Source organism: Podarcis gaigeae (genome assembly GCF_964106915.1).
Source record: "Podarcis gaigeae genome assembly, chromosome: 4".
Classification (NCBI taxonomy): Eukaryota; Metazoa; Chordata; class Lepidosauria; order Squamata; family Lacertidae; genus Podarcis; species Podarcis gaigeae.
Window position 1 is genome coordinate 55893173 of NC_139677.1, and position 19393 is coordinate 55912565.

Consider the following 19393-nt stretch of genomic DNA (forward strand, 5'->3'; position numbering starts at 1 on the left):
GAGAGAAACAGGAAAGAAACATAATTTAAAAGCACATGAAATCATTCCAAATGGAACAGAACAGTATAAATTCAGCACAAGAGGTGGGTCCCATGAAACAAAATGCTGTGGCTGTCAAAGGCCAGGGTGTAAAGAGGTGTGTTGCCAGCATACAGCAGAAGCTGCCCTTAGAAGATGCTGAACACTTCTCTATGGGGTGGGAATTCCAGAATTTATGGAATTCTGCCTTAAAGAAAGCCCCCTCCCAGGTTTCCACTTCTGAGGGCAGGGCAGTACTGCTGAAAGGGCTCCCTCTACAGATCATCACACCCAAGAAGATCAGTAGGGATAGAGAAAGTATTTTATTTACATGGGCTTTAAACACTAATGTGAGCGCTATTGGTGTATGCTATGGAATTGGAATGGAAGGCTCTTGCAAGATGGGGTTTTTGTGCCGGCATAGATAAAGGAAAGTGGTTGAGGAGGGAGCAACACAAGAGGCTTATATACTTTTAAATAACCTGCTTTTCCATTAATTGTGGTATGTTTTTAAATAGGGGTCAAGGTAAAAATGACTCTTGCCATCTGCTGCTGATCTTTCTTTAAATCAAACAGCCAAAATGAGAGCTGACATACAAAAATAGAACTGAAAGCTTTGCATGATAATTGTTTTTTTAACAGGTTCTGCACGACAGTGGAGTATTTGAGTATACCTGGAAGGAACTTGAACTGTGGCTTGAACACTTGGATAACACAGCAGAAGGCAAAAAGGAAGCAGTGATTCAGTTTTTGGAAAGGGTAATAAATGTGCAAATTAACCAGATTAACAATGCCAAGAATAGCATATGTGGGGACTTATTACCTTTTGTTGTTTTAAAGAGGAGAGTGTTTTGAAAAATCATGAATGGATTCTGAGAACTCATATCTCCTAGACACGGAAGGGAACAAAGGAGATGAGTGATAGGAAAAGGCTTTTGTTAGAGATTTCCACTACAGTGGGTGGCATTGACAAAAGATTGTTTTTCACCATCAGTTTTATATCAGCATCTGCTGTTACAGCAGAGTGAACAAAGGACATGGGAAGGAAATGCAGCAAAGTTATGTAAACCATGATTTAATCCTACCAACGATGCTATCCTTTTTTGTGTGGAAGCTGTTAGTAGCATGCAGGAGAAACATGGTGTGGACTAGAAAGATCACTTCACAGGCAGTACACTGCATAATAAAAGTAATACTTGGTTCTAGGAACGCAATTTTATTATAGAATCAAAATGAATCCATATTATACCCCACCCCCCAAAAATTGCTTTCTTCAATGACAACCCTAAATATTTAAGAATACACTATTATAAAAAGAGGAATTTATAAAGGTGTCTTCATTTTGTATATGTTTTAATGAGCTCAGGTACCAAAATACATGCAGTTCTGATGGTTTTATGTACGCAATGATAAAATATCTGTTTTTCAGCCACTGTGATGGTTGACTTTTGTTCAATTATACAAGATAAAATGTTTAGGCTCCAGGACACCGCATTATATCTTTGGCTGACACCTGTGCCATTATGTGTGGAAATGTGTTTTGGCATCTAACGTACATACTCACTGCTAGATTCCTCAAAATATTTTTTCAGGGGTATGTTTCAATATATGCAAGGTTCTGCACCAAATGCTGTAGGCTGCCATGAAATGTTACATTGCTCACTGGGGCTGATGAGAATTTGAGTCCAACAACATCTGCAGGGCTAAAGATTCCCCAGACCTGCTTTATACTTACAGTTAATAGCACTGCTCCCTTACTATCTTTATGATTAAACATTTGTAATGAAAGCTCACTTTCCATTGCAGATCTTGGTAAAACTGGTGACCAACCCCTATCCATACACAGATAAAGCAGCAGACCTCGTCCAGGAAGCCAGCATTCTCCAGGTCAACTTGTTTAAGCAAGATGTTGATAATGCCAGCATACCCATCTCTCACATTGACGGTATGTTCACTTGGGGGGGGGGGGGTCATTATGCAAATCTTCCACAGTTTTTCTGGAAAAGTACATGTAGCCAGCATTTTAGAAACAGGCAGAAATTTTTAACTCAGGAGGGGGGCAATACTGTTTTGTTTTGTTCTTGTTTTTATTATGTGGTTTTATTCTGTATTTTTGTGCTATGAACTGCCCTGAGATCTTCGTATGAAGGACAGTATACAAATTTAAATGACAACAACAATGCAGTCCTGTGCATGTCTACTTGGAAGCAAGACCCTTTGAGTATTGTGTGTGTAGGATTGCAGCCTTAGTTGCCTTCTCAAGCTACACTGCAGTTGCTGACATAGATCCACAGCTTTTTCTAAATGCAAATGGGATTTTGCATCTTTGCTTATCTTCGGGATCCTAGGCCAATCCAGAGGGTTAATTCAATTTGGGTTTGCTTCCGAGTTACAGGACTAAGGTCAGATTTCTAAATCAGTTTCTATACCCTTCTGTTGTTATTCATACACACAGAAGTTCATACTACAGATGGTTTGTCAGTTATTACTACAGTTTGTCAATCTAGGTAATCCACCAAATCAGAGTTAACACAGACCATGGTTTTTGGTACTGATAGGCTGGCTGGTTGCAACACATGGTTTGTCAGTTCACATACTACACCAAGACATCATAATTTTGACATGGTGTCTGAATAAAGCCATTGAGCAGTCGCTAGCTCAAATCATTTAGAAAGAATAGACCATCATCACTGAATTCTCACTGAACACATTAAATGTTAATAGACCCGAAATTTGGCATCTCTTTTGAGTTTCTAGGTCCCCCACCCCAGCATTAGATATAGCAGATTTCTTGGGATGAACCCAAAAGCCTAAATGGTGTGCTACACACAAAATATTCAAAAATCATGCAAGCAGAATTACTGTTTTCTGTTAAGATCTACGCAGGATTGTGTTTTGCTATTTTTAATGAATGTTTCGTTTTGAGTAATGTTGTACTTGAGATCCTGTTATTCGGCTTCTGTTGACTGTTGACCCATTTCTTTGGGTTCTAGAAACAACCTTCATCTAAACTAAGCTTTTTCCCCTTTCAAACTAGATGTTCTGGATATGATCGATGTCATTGTGGAAGGCAATGAAGGCCTAAATGAAGAAATTGGATCTACTTTAAATGAAGACATGATTGTCAGCACTTTCCCATTTAGTGCTGTCGTTCCTGCTGCTTTGGAAGCCAGGAACAAGTTGCTTCTTGAGGCTGATGGGAATGCAAGAGGTATTTCCTTCCTATATTTCTTTTGCATGCTTTAATTCTTAATAATATCGGCAAAGCTTCCCTCTGAGTTCTGACAAAATAATAATATTAGTTGTTGCTGTCATGGAAAAGGTTTTTAAGCAACAGAGGTTCTTGTTGATTTGAGTTTCTTGCCTACCCATTTTTTAACGACTACATGTGCTTTTTAAAATGCTCATAAGTATATCAGGGTGCTAACCAATAATTTAGAGGACTGAATTTTCAAGTTAAGAAGCCATACAATTCAATCTGTGTTTTGTTTTGTGTCTTTAGGAGAAAGCATAGTGGAGTATCTCATCACCGTTTTCACTGACCTCCTGCATTCTCAGAGAGACCCCTTAGCCCTTTGTTTGCTGTTTCAGCTCTATGATAAAGAACTCCAGACTGTCTCTCCTCAACTCCGTCAATTCAACCACTACTACTGTCTTTGGATACCAGAGCAAGCTAAGGAAACTCTGGTAAGCAAGGCAACAAGTATTTTCAGCTGCTTAATTTGATGATGAGCTCACACTGACTGCATTTGGATGTCACACTAAACCACTGTTTGGTGTGTTGACAGTGAGCCTCTGCAAGCCTCATGATGGCAACCCGAACCCAGGTGCTTCTGGTACAGTAGCAAGAAAGAGTTCAGAAGATTGTGCTGATTTCCACTAACCACAGTTTAGCATGTTGCTTGAACCCTAAACTGTGGTTAAGGTAGATTAACCAGTCTCAGAATCCATGATTAACATCAGGCACCCCGAACCTTCGGTCCTCCAGATGTTTTGGACTACAATTCCCATCATCCCTGAACACTGGTCCTGTTAGCTAGGGATCATGGGAGTTGTAGGCCAAAACATCTGCAGGGCCGCAGGTTGGGGATGCCTGGTTAACATTAACATGGCCTGTTAGTTTGAATAGCACAACAAGCTATGATTAGACAAAACCCCTTCCTTCCTGTCACAATGGAGTGGGAGGGAAATGTGTGATTTCAAGGCTTGCTGCAGTTTCTTCTTGTCACATAAATTGTGGTTTAGTGCAGGGTGGGGGAACTTGTTTCAAGCTGATGGCTCTATGCCTTGCAGGGCAATATTCCAGTGGCCATTGGTAGCGGTGGGTGGCGCCAGAGGCAGAGGTAGGTGGGGCAATGGGTGCAACTGTTAACTTTGTACAATAGGCTACATTCCAGCCACAGAAAGGCAGAGGTTTCTATACACATGTCTGTAATGGTGTTTCTTTCTTCCCCCTGACCCTGCTTTCTGAAAACATGAAATACATTTTAAACATTTCCAGCAAGGCAGAAGTGAGTACGTAGACGATTGCCTCTTGCCAGATTCCTCCTTTTCCTCGCTGCTGAAGAATGCCTATCAGAAAGGTGTTGCAATTCTGTTGGAAGAGGGTTTTGAAGAGAAGCTAAGAGAAGCTATTTCCCAACTCCAGCCTCAGCGGTTCCTGTTAGCTTCAAAGCACGTCCTTCTTTGCCTAAAAACAACCGTGGAGAATTTCAACAGTGTAAGAGATGTTGTTTTCTCTCCTTCACCCTTTTCTAAGATTATTGGTTATAATTCCTTCCTCTTTTATTCCCACACCAAGAGCTCTTTTACAGATTATGTGGCAGTAAATAAGTGCTTGGCCGCTGCAGGTACATACACCTGAGAAGTGTATAAAGTTTCAGCTCTTAGGCCTGCATGATAGGCACTGCAGAAAGAACCTTTCGCTCTATGGAAATGTCACAGTTTTAAGAATATTTAAAAAATATGTTGCATGCATCTGGCTTTAAAAAAACCAAACATTTTTAAGTGTTACAAAGAGAAAAATCATAGACTTTTGTGTATGTGCTCACATGCTCTGCAGTGCAATGCAATGATGTAGTTTCTCCGCTTGGTCCTTTCCCCAAGTTTTCCCTATTCTGAAATGTATCTTAATTTTCTAACAGTTTGGCAAAAATTTGGGTCTCTCACTTCTCACCTTGTTTGTGGATCTGCTGAAGAGCTTGTTGCACAGGGGGGACGCCATAGAACTGTGTGGTCAGCAGAAAAAGAAAAATACACAAACCGAATCTGATCTCTTTGTGGATGCGGAGTGTGTGATGGCAGCAGAGACTGGAAACGACAAGGTAATAACTTTTCTCTGTCTTACTGTTTATGAAAGTCAGCCTAGTTAATCGGCCCTTGGAGAGGGGGGAAAAACCTTCTGGCAATTATGCATAAATGTTTACAGGTGCAGGCAATTGTTGTGAGACAAAAAATTCTGTTCAAATTACGTTTCCTCAGTGAAGTGGAAAGTCATGCAAGGGGGAAAATGACTTAATTCTTCTGTTACTTAGGTATTTTTAGACTGAATAAAGATAAAATCCTAGTCATGCAGTGTTTCTTAATCATGCACCTTCACTTCCATTCACTGGCCGTTTGTCTGGGAGATGGCTCAGTTCATTCCAGACCATGACTTCCTTGACCCATAAAATAACAAGAGCAGCTCTCTTAGGGAGCAGTCCAAACTCACAGCCAGCTGACAAGCTTAGGGTGGGGGGTTATGAAAGGGCAGGGACACTGCTGCACCTGCATCCTTGCAGGAACAAGGGCCAGAGGGATCACTGGAGCTGATGCAGTGCTCCTGCCTCAATTGGGCATTAAGAAAAATAATATATATATATATACCAGGGTGGTTCACAAGATAAAAATACAGGATAAAAGCACAAATAAATAGTTATAACAAAAACACAGTAATAACCTCCCTCCCATACACACATTTAAAAGGCCATAGAATATTAATTAGCCATAGTCCTGATTGCCTATCACATGGCGGATTCTGAGCTTCCCCTGCTTCTGACAGGTCCTGGGTCTCTGGGCAGCTTAACAGGGATCTTAAATCAGTTGGGTGATGTCTTTAATTGTAACCATCCCCATTGCAGATACTGGGAGAAGTGCTTCCTTTGGTCTTCAAACACCCTACGCTGGAGAATTGGTTCCTGGCTGTAGAACAACGTTCTCTCCCTCCCCATAGTTTAAGCCCAGTTAAAGTGAAGCTGCTTGCTGCTCACCTAAACTGTGGCATTCTTGAGTTGCTGAAGGTGGGCTGCCCAATGTTGCAAGCCAGGAACCAGCTAGACACGCTCTCTAGATATTTCGAAGCCGTCACTAAATCTGTCTTGGAAGAACTGCATGCTGGGAGAAAAGATGTCTGCAGGTTACATCCCAAAAGGTCACAGCAGGTGGAGGCACTGCAAGAACTGCAACTGTACATGGATACCCAACAACTGAAGGAAGTGACGTTGGCTATGCTGCAGCTTCCCAAGGCGATGCTGGCCTCCAAGACAGCTGAAAGCATTTCTGGAAAAGAAACATGCTTGAGCACTTACGGGGAGACTTTGGTGCAGCTGCTCACAGACAGCTACCAAAGGGGGTCCCTGAAGGGAGACCTCTCCCTCTCAAGAGAGCACATTCAAGGGATGGGGACTCTCTTGTCCACAGCAGTCACAGAAGAGTTGGAAAAGGTCTTCCTGCATGCGATACAGAAGGAGCCTGTCTTTGCCCAGGCAGTTGGAGTGGATGTGCAGCTTTCCTGCCTTAAGCATTCAACGAAAACGTCCCTTTCCATTGTGGCTGTGCTGATTCGGTACAGTCGGACTCACTTGCTGCAGTTTGAGCTTTGGTGTCTGAAGCCGGGCGCTTGCAAGCTTCTGAGAAAAGATGTGGACCTCTTTCTGCCACTTGTAAATACATACTTGGACTGTCGAGAGCAGCACACTTTGAACCACCTGACAGAAGGTAACCATGGTCAACCTATGTAACACTCTTGATCAGCTTTTTTAAAAAAGGGATTGCAACTTTTTTTTGGATGAAGAGTATGATTTTGAAAAATAAAGTTGTAAATGCCAGTGGTGCAGTGTTTGCGGGTTTTCAGACTAAAAACTTCAAACCTTGTTTGTTAAGTGGGCCAGTTAATGGTTCAGATGTTAGTTTCCCTGCTACTTTATTACCAGGGAATTTGTTTTTTCCTACCTTTAAATTTAGTTTACTAGTTCTCCTGCCGGTCTTAGTTTGTTTCCATGGTCCTATATTATAATTTTGTAAGCAAAAGTAAGTGAGAAACTCTTAACCAGGATGCAGTTTTGGAGCTGCCTGGTGTAAACATTGTTTGGCTGTCCCTTTCCAAGATATTAGATTTCTCTTTAGGCTAGTAGTTCTAGTATGTCATTCTAAGGACTTGAGACTGTGCAGTGGCCTCTGGTACATGTATTAGAGTATGGGCCTGTGAAATGCTGATGTATCCACCTTTGTGACTGTTGCGTTGTCCTTTCCTACAGTCTCTTCAGCTGTTACGTCCATCTTGAGAGAAACTTTGTGGCCACAACTGCTGGTCATTCTTCTGAATAGTGGTTCATCTCAGCCGTTCACTGAGCACTGTCAAGTTCTTTCCAAGTTACTGCCGCCTCCAGAAACAGAGCCATTCTCTAATTTAACAGAGAAATTACTTTTATCTCTTGAGATGGCGGGAAATCATGAACAGTAAGTCTACTTATTTTGTGCTTATTAGTTCCAGTTCTCCATAATGACCAGTCAATTACAATAAGCACAAGCACATGGCCTCCATTCTCAGGTACCTGCTGTCAATGTGAAGTAGTATTTGAATACTTCAAATAGATAGAAATCATCTAAAGTATATCATCTTTTGCTGAGTCACATCAGTGTAGGTAAATACCAGACGGAACATCAATATTGGGGGGGTATGCTCAATGTTAATAATCAGAATTAATGAAATATGGTAAAATTTAATAATAAGATAAAATAAAAATGTTGGGCGAATGTGATGTCTGCTACACTTTAGAAATTTACACAAGATAAAATAAAAATGTGATAAACTTTAATAAAAATGTAATAAGCTTCACTACTGCAGCTTGGCTAGATCAGAATGCCTGTTGCATTTTTCTTTTTTAAACATTGATCTGTGTCTGTTATCAGAAGAGAAAGAGTTGCTTCAAGTATGACGCCAAACCTGTTTGACACTATTTGAATGAACTCTGCCCATACACTCCGGCATCATCCCCTGCCATGATCAGCCAGTTGCCAGTTCTTTGGATCACTTATTCAGCATTAATCCATAGTTCACCATTAGATCTGAAATGTGCTGATATTGTCATTTACTTGCAAACAAGGTTTGCAAACCATGGTTTTGACCTGTTTTGCAATCCTGATTTTTAGGCAAAGTATTGGCTTGTGCAAGCCATTGTTCGCCTGATTCAGATGTTATGACAAACTGTTGTCTGCTGCTGAATCTGAACTGAAGGAGGAAACCAGAGCAGGGAAGGAGAGGGTGCAAAAGGCTCATCCATGTACCATCAAACTAAGTTTGGCATTTTGTGTGAACTGGGCCAAATAAATGAAGCTTCTTTTGCACCAGGATAGCAATAGACATTTTATCACAAAGAGAGAAACCATATGTGGTGGTCATGATGACTCACTGTGCAATTACTTTCCTGATCTGCAAAGTATTCCATCCCATTGTGTTTAACAGTCTAGCAAAACATGCATAAGACTTCTGCAACCCTCCATAATGCCTAAGAAGTCACTAGTCTAGACCAATCAGTGGCTGTGTATTTTCAGTAGGGGGACTATCCTCATGGCTCTCTGAGAACTCAGGGCACTTCTAACATCCTCTCCTGATTCAGCAGAACTTTCAGGTCTAGAAAGCAACTAATAAACGCTCCATTTCCCAGCAATTTAAGGTTGGGGGGCAGTAGTTGAAATGAACACAAAAGCTACCATTTCATTACTCTTTTCAAACCTCTCTAGCTGGGTGATTGCTGACGCTGTATGCAGAGCTCTGGAGAGCTCTGCAGAGAAGTTGCATTCATGGAGGAAACGTCTGCTAGTTGCCTGCATGAAGTGGTTGATCCTCACGTACAGCAGTAACAGAGAACAAGAAGCCCACTCGGAAATTGAGAGTGCCGTGCTGTTGAGGCTAGAGAAAATACTGGTGAGAATTAGGGGATTTCTCTCTCCCCCCCCCCCCCCGCCCCAAGTTGTTGGACGTTATTCTAAGCAGGGTGGTAGTATCAAGCAACAACCGCAGGGGAGTAATGTGACCACTAGAGGGTGCATATGCACAGGCTGTTGCACATGAAAGTGCAAACTTCTTTAGAAAATTATTCTTTGCTCTACCTACTTTCTCTACCTTTTTCCAGCTTCAGCTGTGACCCTCCTGACAAAACCAAACCTTGCCACAGACACCCATAGTCCAATGACTTGCAGGCTAGATTACTGCAACATGCTCTGCATAGGGCCTTCCATTGAAAAGTGTTCACAAATGTCAGCCAGGGCAAGATTCAACTGGGCACTTTGGGTTTATCATGCCAGTTTTGTGTGATCTGATTGATGGCAGGTTTCCTTCTGGGCTCAATTTAAGGGGTTCTGTTTAACTTCTAAAGGCGTAAGCAGCTTAGGATCTGCATAGTTTATTCCATATGAGCCTCCCTCCATACACGAATCATCATCTGAGGCCTTCCTCCAGATCCCATGAAGAATGCTTGGCAGTGCCCAGGGCCTCTCCTGCAGGGAACTCACCCTCTGGAACACATTGCTTAACATGCTGCATCAAGACTGCTTTTGGCTGAGCATTTCCTCTCTGTTGTATTTTGATGTTTTAATTCTGACTGCTGCCTGGACATTTTTTGTGGTCTTGGCTCCTCATGCTAGTATTTTAGTTTATGATTTTAGTTCAGTGGTTCCCCACCTCCCATGGACCACCTGAAAATTGCTGATGGCCTTGACAGGCAGCTTAATGATTTTTCAGCCTGTTGTAGCCATTGTAATGTGTTGTGCTAGATACTGTATTATTTTTAATTCTGGGGATTTTTGCTGCTTTTCCTCCTTGTGTTTTCTAATACAATGGTACCTCGGGTTAAGTACTTAATTGGTTCCGGAGGTCCATTCTTAACTTGAAACTGTTCTTAACCTGAAGCACCACTTTAGCTAATGGGGCCTCCTGCTGCTGCCACGCCGCCAGAGCATGATTTCTGTTCTCATCTTGAAGCAAAGTTCTTAACCCGAGGTACTATTTCTGGGTTAGTGGAGTCTGTAACCTGAAGCATATGTAACCCAAGGTACCACTGCATTGCAATTTGCATTCCCATGAAGTGTTATCCCTGCACCACCACATCCCCACTGTCATATGTTTAAGTGTTGTTTTGCTGTTTCCTACCTACCTAGAACTCAGTAACTGAGGTGACTCCAGAAGACTGGCACAGTTTTGTGAAGATGGGACTCAAGTAAGCATGTTTAGGTTTATAAGAGTATTTTTTGCTGCTACAATGACATACAACACTGAGCTTAGGGTTGCTTATGGCTCACTAGGCAGTAGTTTTGCTTTTGTTAATAGATGTTCACCAATTGATATCATACACAGTACTTTTAAAGCGGTGTGGCAAAGTGGTTGACAGACCAAACCAACTCCTGGGATATAATTCTTTCTTTCATTCACTTTGCAGGCAGAGTGCATGATTTTTATCTCAACGTCTCTTTAAATCTCTGTCATGTAGGTACCGTTATAAAGACCAGGGCTTTCTGAAAACTCTGAATGCAGCTATCAATTTACTGTACCAGAAAGGAATCCCTGCTGCTCAGAGATTAGTGAAGCTGTCGGTGCTTTATATGATGATCACGCAGCACTCCTTATTTTTGTCAACTATGCTGAGGTCGCAAGAAGGTGATGACACAAACATTCATGAAAGAGGTATCACCTTCTCATTTGTTTCCTTGTGTATCTATATATAACCCAAGTGTCTTTCACGTGTTGTTTTTCATCCTTCCACTTGCCAGCCCACCTAGATGTTTTCAGAGCTGCTGTATCTAGAACATAATTATTTTAGCATTTACCTTTTAACATATTACTAACTCTTCTCTATTATCATTGCGTTGTCCCTTTTCTGTATATTTTTTCAGCTCCAGTGCCTTTTCTTACTATCTATTTGCATTTGGATTGCATTTATTTATCATTGAACTTAGCATTTCTTACTTTATTTTTTATTCTTTGGCTATATATTTCTGAAACAGTTATTGCAGTATTGTATACAGCTTTGTCTATTTTGTAATTAAGCATGCTAAAAAATAGCCCACTTGTTTTGGGTTACCTGGTCTTACTGGGATATTTACAGTGCTAGTTGAAATCCTCAGAATCTCAGCTTTGTCCCTTTTTCTTAGGAAATGACATAGTGGAATTTATCCTAGACTAGATGCAGGAATAGGTGGAGTAATGCAAATTGAAAGAATCTGGGCTACACAGCATCATTTAAGAGCTTACAAAAAGGAACCCTGGAAAAACCTATGCAAAAGTTGTTTAATTAACCCCGATACCCATTAATTAGCACAAGGGCAGAAGTTCCCATGTTACACTGGATGGGGATTAGAGGAGAAAGGAAGGATGGCCCAATTAATTTCCGCACAAAACTTGAATGGAATGTGTGGGAAGCTTGAGTAGCTGGAACTGTGTGGATCAGTGCTGCAGAACTGCCGTTTACCTGGACTACGCAGCGAGGGGGCAAACCAGAAGTGAGATCAGGGCTCCATGGGTGCAGCATTAGAGCCAATCTGGTGCTCCCTTTAAACTTTGTTCTTCCCCCTTACCTTTGTCTTGGTAAGAGGCAGGGGCATTGGTATCAGAAAGGCAGCGCTGCCCCACCACACTGTCTGTTCCTGGTGATAAAATAATACTTTTCAAGGCCCCCTTCATATTGGAACACATGTTTTATGAATTGAAAAGGGCCTTCATTTTCTTCAAAAACAAAAAGCCCTATGTGAAAGCGATGAACATTTCACAGTTATATAATAATGTGTTTTCCATTTTGTTGGCAACAGTCACTGTCCACTGGGAAGTTCTCCTGCGTGGCTAAAATGAATGGGAGCTTCATGAAAGCTCTCATGGTGCTCCATTCATCTCAGCAGGTCTTGCCCCAAAGAACAGCCTAGCAGTGTGAGTGACCAGCACCATTGTTGTTAGGAAGCACCTGAGCAACTGTAGTATTCTCAAATTGCTTGACAAGAGACGATAAGTCATTTGGAAGAGGGAAAAAATATTTTTACTTTTTGCTTTAGAGGCATTAGTGGACATCCTGCTGACTCTAGTGAAACTCTGCCCTGCAGTTTGTGAGAGCAACCATTTTGCTGTGTTGCTTGGAGCCTACGGTGCAACACTGAGCACTACAGGTAAGCGTATTTGCAGTTGAAAGAGATGCATGGCCTAATTTTTGAGACTTCTTAAAATGCAGCAGCCAAACTACCATGTGTGTCATATGTAGTAGCTCAGACAAATCCTACAGTTCCTGGGTGGTTCGGGAAAATGACCAAAGAAATAAGTGCATGCATGCATTCTAAGGAGTTTAAGTGAAGTAATTTTCCTATCCTCTTTTTGTTCCCATTGTCAAAAGGGAACTATTTGAAATGGGACTAAACAAAGATAAAAGGAGAGAAAGAAACAGCGTCTTAGGAGACATGGGTAGTGGTCAAGAAGTGGCAGGAGTAGTAGCTGGAAGGGAACTGTATTTGGAGGTTCAGAGACTGGTTGGTCTGAGGGTTGTGGCTTAGGTAAAGGAAGTACAGAGCAGTAGCCTGAGGGAAACTGAGTAGGGTGTGGTGTGTTTTGTACAACAGAATGCCACAAAGACTTCAGTATGTGGTTCTTAATACTGATCCACAGGCATTCATATGTCATCTGCTGTGCCTTTAGATGATAACTTGCAGCAGAACATGTGCACTGCCTTCATTGCAAAGTATTGTGTTCAAAATGATGTCAGGTGAAAAACCTCTCTTGATTAAGGTTAAAGTTCTTACTCAATGTTGCAGAAATCAATAGTTGCATGTGCCCAAAGGTTTGCACTCTATCTATCTATCTATCTATCTATCTATCTATCTATCTATCTATCATTTTTTTCTCTTTTTTATTTTAGACCAGAAGATATTGCAGCTGCTTAAATTGTATGAAAAGAATGGTCTAAGCCTTGTAAACTTCAGGTTAGTTGACTGCCATGTTCGTCAGTGTATCGGGTAGATAATGTGTACAGTGTGTGTCAGGTTTGCCTTCCTGTGGATTACGTGCCTCAGGTATTTGCATATACAAAGGGCATGTTGAGGGGAGTTTAAACCTGTGCAGAGGAACAGTTATTCCTTAAAACTAGTGGTAGGGATGGGAATGGAATCTGATAGACTGCAGTTCCAAAGTTGACTCACCTGATCCATTTTAGAATCTGAACATTGACAGATTCTTTCAACTCACCCTGAATCATTTATGGGTTATTCCAAGAGTCTGCCTCTCTGTTCACATCATACTGTACATTCTTTTTAAAAGGTATCTATTCTTTCCTCTGTGAACCCACCCACCTCCTGAGGTTTATCCCACCTTCTTCCGTGGTGGAACCCTTGGAAATGAATTCTAATTTTTTTTTAATAGAAAAAAGCATTTTCTTTCATTGAGTGATATTGTGGCAGCTACCAAAAAAACTGTGTTGTTTATTGCTGATACTGTGATACTGTGTAGGAGGCAGTATTGCAGCCTTTCTCTAAGAGCCAAGATGGCTAAAAAGGAACACAGCAGAGTGACTGTTGCTTCGTAGTTTAATTTTGTTTCAAAGTGCTTTGGAAGGAAAACTAAGGTTGTCAAGGAAACACATCCTACCTTTGGTTTCTCTGGTAATAAATAAAGAAGTGAAGAGAAAAGGAAAACATTGTTCTACCATTTACAGGTCAAATTGCTTTGTGTAATTGCTATCTTCTCTTCATATACAAAGTTGGAAAACACATAGCATCTTAATATGATTCCAGAATCCTGCTTTGGGGTCCAGCTGCTGTGGAACACCATAAGACATGCAAGAGTCTGGGAAGGTCCCTGTGGCAGCAGCCAAGCATGGAAGAAATTCTGTGTCTGCTAGACCGAGAAATGATGATGAGGACCATTCTCCATTTCCCACAGCATCGGCATCTCCTGTCCACAGAGGTGCCTTCATCTGACCACAGATTTCTGTCCTTTTAAAAACATACGTACAGTAGAACCATTTTAGTCTTAGGTCATTTATCTTGAAAGTGGCATTGTTAATAGTCACAGTGGCAGTCATAGCATCTGGTTGATTTATATTAAAGGGCCTTATTCCTCTTTTCTTTTCTTTTCTTTTCTTTTTTAATGTAACGACTGCATAGTCTGTTTGAAAGCTGCGAAACTGCAATCCTTTCAGTTCAGTGAGGTTTCAGAGTTGGGTGCTAATTATGATCTAGGAATTAACCACCAAACCCTTGGGCCAAAATTGTAGCAGCTATTGAGGAAATGTAAAGCTTTTTCCTGCAAAAGAGAGATGCAGCCAGGCTGCAAATCCTAGACACACTTAGCTGGAAACTGAAATCAGTGGGGTTTACTTCTGCGTTGACATGCATAGGATCCGTGGCTTCTAACCCTTTAGTGGGCTATGGGCTTACCTCCACAGTCGGAGCCAGCATGCTTCTGAAAACCAGTAGATGAAAACTGCAGGAAGGGAGAGCTCTATTGTGCTCAAGCCCCGCTTGCAGGCTTCCCCTAGGTATCTGGTTGGTGACTGAGAACAAGATGGACCATTGACCTCATCTAGCAGGCTCTTCTTAATTTCTTATTGCACAGCAGTCATTGAGGTCAGGGAAAGCTGTAAAAAAACAACCCAAAGCAGTAACACAGCTATCACCGAGCTTTAGGATGCCCTGCGGTTCTTATATGATGACTGTTATGAGAAGGCTTTCACGGCAGCTAAAAAACATGTCAATTAAAATTCAGTCATACCTTATTTTATATCCTGTATTTAGGAAGAACAGATGCTCCTAAGCAAAGGCAAAAGCGAAGTGGCTCTTCAGGATCTCTATGACCCCTGTTTTCTCCTTCATCTCTTCAGTGAATTGTTGAGACCAGGTATAGGAAATGGTTTTCTTGTATTTTAGGAAGCATTTAGTGTGAAACTGTAAACATAGACCCCCCCAAAAGTTATGGCTTGAAAACTGTCAAAGATTTGCTATGCAGGTCTGAGGTTGCAGCTAAGCTTGTGTGATTTTAAAAAAAAGGCAATGGCTGATCTCCATTTTTGAGAATATAAATTTTGTTACCCAGATCTTTCTGCAGCCTTAAGCCAAACAATAAGGTAGAGAGCACAAATAAAAGAGCTGGCAGTTTTTATATTGACAAGGCAGGCTATTACACTGAACCATTTTTTGTTGGTTATTTTGTTAGTTTGTTAGTTTTCTTCCTCCCCCCGTCCTTGCTTTATATAACCTCCAGCCCAATCAAAAGTTTTGACAGAACCCAAAGCACGCGTCATTTTGGTTGGTTCTAAGAAATATGTTGGCCAACAGTGGATTTTGGAATATTTCTTGTGGTTTCCAATGCTGTTTCCTTTGCTTTTTATTTGTGTTCCTGGTTTAGTCTGAGGCCTGTGTAATTGGACGCAAGCTCTTTATGCACATCTGCTGAGCTAACATAGTACGCTTTATATATCTGTCTTATCTGTTTATAAAATGCTTCAAAATCCGGAGCTCATTTGCATTATGGCATCTGGTTTGCGTTTGCCCAGGAGTCACGGCATCGTCTAAAACAGGTGGCTAGTTGATAATGTAATTGCTTATTAAACTATTTACTCTTCCATTCAGAGCAGACATCAGATATCAAATTGACCCCAAAGGCTTTAATTATACTTTTTAAAGAAAACAAGAAGGGGTTTTGAGATGGAGGAAGAACATCATCTGACACAGCAGCACACACAGTTTTGGAAGGGCCGCCAGTGCACTTGGCAGTCACCGTTTTGGTTTTGCATTCATCGTCTTGGTACCTGCCACTTACCATCTCCATTTTCCCAACCAAAATTTTTCACTCAACAATTGAAAAAAAGACCCAATGCTTCTTTTAATAGTGAAGGGGTGGGTGGGTGTTTTCCCCCACAGCATCTCCTGTCCTGTATTTTGTTACGTTGTTTTGCAGGAGTTTGGAATCATTAGATTTGTCAGTGCTATGAGGAATATTGGCTGCTGCTGGATTGAGTATGTGAAATCTGGGTGGAGCGGGGGCATAAAAGGAAATTCAAGTGGCTGAGAAGCTACACACAGTTAGGCCACATGAACAGGTGTTTCGTTTTTGTTTTTTGAGAAAGCTACCAAGCAGGCAGGATTTCCAAATCAAATTTGAAAGAAGAAAGAGAGACTGTGTAGTGAGTACAGCATTTAAGGGTATGTGGTAGTGGGAGTAAGTAGGTTGATTTAAATAGGGTGAAGCAGAGCTTGTTTTTAGTCTTGGGTGGGAGAAGACAATTTTTCATCTTTGGAATGGCAACCTCTTCCCACCACCAGAAACAATATTGTTTTGAAAAGCACTGCTTGCTTTGATTCTCTGTTTTTGTGGATGATTTGTTACCTCACCTGTCCACCGACTCTTGTTTACTTTTCCTTGTGGCTTCATAGCCATAGCTTCTCTTAGCTTGCGTTACCACAGAAAGAAAATCTTTTCTGGTCAGTGGCAGCAAGGCATTCTGTGAATGTGTGAAAGCATTTGCTTAGGTCACAGGCATGGCCAAACTTGGCCCTCCAGCTGTTTGGGGACTACGGTTCCATCATCCCTATCCACTGGTCCTGTTAGCTAGGGATGATGGGAGTTGTAATCCCAAAACAGCTAGAGGGCCAAGTTTGGCCATGCCTGGTGTAGGACATGGGAGCATCCAGCTAAAGGCTGTCCACCCCACTACAGTCAAAACCAGATATTTTCCCCATTATGATTCCTGTATCATTTTTGTCTTTCTCACTAACACCATCCAAGCTGCAGATCTTGCTTTGGTTCCTCTTTGCCTCTCTTGCTGCCTCAGTTCCCTGAGGCTTTCTCCCACTTACTGCATCACACAATCCTTCCTTTTATCCTTCAAATAATCTTTTAAGAACCTGCTGTCTCCATGGAATCTTTTGACAGCCGTTCGTTCTGAACGTGCTCTATGGAACAACCCCAAACATGCTGGGCCGTTACAGCAGGTGGCCGAAAGGGTCTTTGTTATATTTTTTGCTTCCTACATGTGTTTATAACAGTCTCCTGTGAATAAATGTTCCATAATTGCTTCTCACTGGGCGTAAAAGCCCCAAATGAAATACAAAAGGGGAAAAAGACACCTCTAGAACTGATCATTATCTCAGCAGCCGTTTCCCCTTGATTTTTCCAAGGTTTTGTAAACAAAACTGTATGTCCAACATAAATTAAACTTGCTGTCAAGTTTCATTTTGCCAAGGCCAGGTCCAGCATTGATGTTTCCTTCCATGACCTATACTCCTATTTCCAGATTAATCTTCACTCCATAAATTTAGGGCTAGCCCCCAAAATACAGAACAAGATTCCTTGTTGACAGAATCTCTCTTTTAGTAAGGGAAAAGGGGTGGCTCACGGGGAAAAGATTCAGCTGTAATTGCTCTGCCTTCCAGTTCCAAACTTTCAATCACTAGCTTGAAGTAGAATCACTGCTCCACAAATACACATGCACTGATGAAACAGAAATAGAGATCCTTGTTACCAAGCTGTATCAAACACCACATGGTACAAACAAAAGCATGGTAAAGAGTAATTAGTTCTGTTTTAATTGACCCTGTATGTGCACCTCGGTGTATGGGAAGGAGGGCTACAAAGAGATAGGGTTTGGGTGGTGCCAGAATGGAAGGCTCCTTAGAAACTCAGGTGCAAGAGGGTTTCTGTCTTTATTTGCTTAAGCAGAGGCAATTCAGAGAGATTCTATCTTGAATTCTTTGTTGCAGAAGAATAGAAGAGGATAATTTTCTAATCAGGCATTCATTCACTCTTCTTCTAGAAATTGCTATGATTTAATGTGCATACCTATAATTTAGTCTTCCTTTAAAAAATTACCTTGTAAAAGATTTTGAGAGTTTCCTTTTTACATTTTAAAACATTCCTTCCCCTTCCTTTTTTCCTATGTAGAGTGTGTTGTAGCATATCATAAGTTTGTTGACGTCAATGCCTTGGGTCTGGCAGTAGCAGCCCTTAGCAGCTATGACAGTAACATGCGAGCGGCAGCATACTATGTCCTGAGCTCTTTCCGCTCTCACCTGGAAGGGGCTCGGTTTAGAGAACAGAAACAGGTAAGGAGTTAACTTTAGCTTTCCTAAAGTATGCAGTGGTTTGAAAACATGCCTAAGTCTAAACTTGCTCTGAAAGCATCTCCTAGGATAACTGTATTGCTAACTGCCAAAGATGTCAATATGCTTCTGATTTTCAGGGTACTATGTAACTTCCTTGCCCACCTCCCAGTTTTCCAAATTATGTATAGGACTCAACCCACGAGTGAAATACAGAACTTAATATTTCCCATTCATTTGTATTAGTAATCATTTCCTCATCACTTCCATTCAGTTATATTAGGATAGGTATTCTAATTCAATTGAGTATAATTTCTATACTATGATTAACATATACTTTCTGCAGTTTCTGATGAAAATCATACTGTGTTGTCATATGAGGACTGTGTTTACAATTGAGCAGTTACTGATAGGATCATACAACCAATTTCCTGATTATTTCTCTCTTTTTGTCTTGTGCTTCAGTTGGTTTACCTTATGGATGTTGTGCAGAATGGAATCAGACAACCAAATCTCAGATTTACTTTCCCTTTGGCACTGTATGTTTCAAGAGTAGCCCACCAAATGCTAAAGCCAGGTATTCTAGAACAAGTTACACCTGCTCTCTAATCTTCCTTCATTCATAAGATAACCATTTTGTTTTTGTTGGTTTTGTTTCAGAATGAAAAACAATGGCTTTTAGTCAAATTGTACTTCCATTTTAGATATCCCTGTGATCATGAAATGTTTGTCAGATTTGTCATGCTGTAAAAGGAGAGATTTTTAAGATGAGCATAGAAATTTCTTGAGTTTAATAATGGAAATGATAAGGGCGTTTTTCATGCTACAGTAACCATTCTGTTTTCTTCCCAGAGGAGCACATGTACACAAAGCTGAACAAGTTCCTTCTATCTCATCAGTATTTGGATTTGAAGAAGGTGCCTGGATTTTTTCAGCTTTTCTACAGTTTTGATTCCGAGGTAATAGAAATCTGTGTAAACTGTCATTCATGAATAGCACAATTATTTGCTTTCTGTTCTCTGTACACAAAAATCTGGTACCTGTCAAGTAA

The 19393-nt window shown here is 41.1% G+C and overlaps 1 protein-coding gene across 2 annotated transcripts in view; it reads left to right on the forward strand.

Annotated features, from left to right (window-relative positions):
• URB1 (URB1 ribosome biogenesis homolog) overlaps nucleotides 1-19393 on the forward strand; it is a 48566-nt gene that overhangs the window by 21671 nt on the left and 7502 nt on the right. For both annotated transcript variants that reach the window (XM_083735819.1, XM_083735820.1), the window contains exons 16-33: nucleotides 661-777; nucleotides 1825-1963; nucleotides 3056-3229; nucleotides 3521-3705; nucleotides 4520-4738; nucleotides 5163-5342; nucleotides 6138-6993; nucleotides 7533-7734; nucleotides 9019-9202; nucleotides 10435-10493; nucleotides 10764-10957; nucleotides 12316-12426; nucleotides 13167-13230; nucleotides 14038-14209; nucleotides 15040-15142; nucleotides 18185-18345; nucleotides 18808-18919; nucleotides 19195-19301. In XM_083735819.1, coding sequence (XP_083591945.1) covers nucleotides 661-777; nucleotides 1825-1963; nucleotides 3056-3229; nucleotides 3521-3705; nucleotides 4520-4738; nucleotides 5163-5342; nucleotides 6138-6993; nucleotides 7533-7734; nucleotides 9019-9202; nucleotides 10435-10493; nucleotides 10764-10957; nucleotides 12316-12426; nucleotides 13167-13230; nucleotides 14038-14209; nucleotides 15040-15142; nucleotides 18185-18345; nucleotides 18808-18919; nucleotides 19195-19301 — 3339 coding nt within the window. The remainder of the gene's footprint in view (nucleotides 1-660; nucleotides 778-1824; nucleotides 1964-3055; nucleotides 3230-3520; nucleotides 3706-4519; nucleotides 4739-5162; nucleotides 5343-6137; nucleotides 6994-7532; nucleotides 7735-9018; nucleotides 9203-10434; nucleotides 10494-10763; nucleotides 10958-12315; nucleotides 12427-13166; nucleotides 13231-14037; nucleotides 14210-15039; nucleotides 15143-18184; nucleotides 18346-18807; nucleotides 18920-19194; nucleotides 19302-19393) is intronic.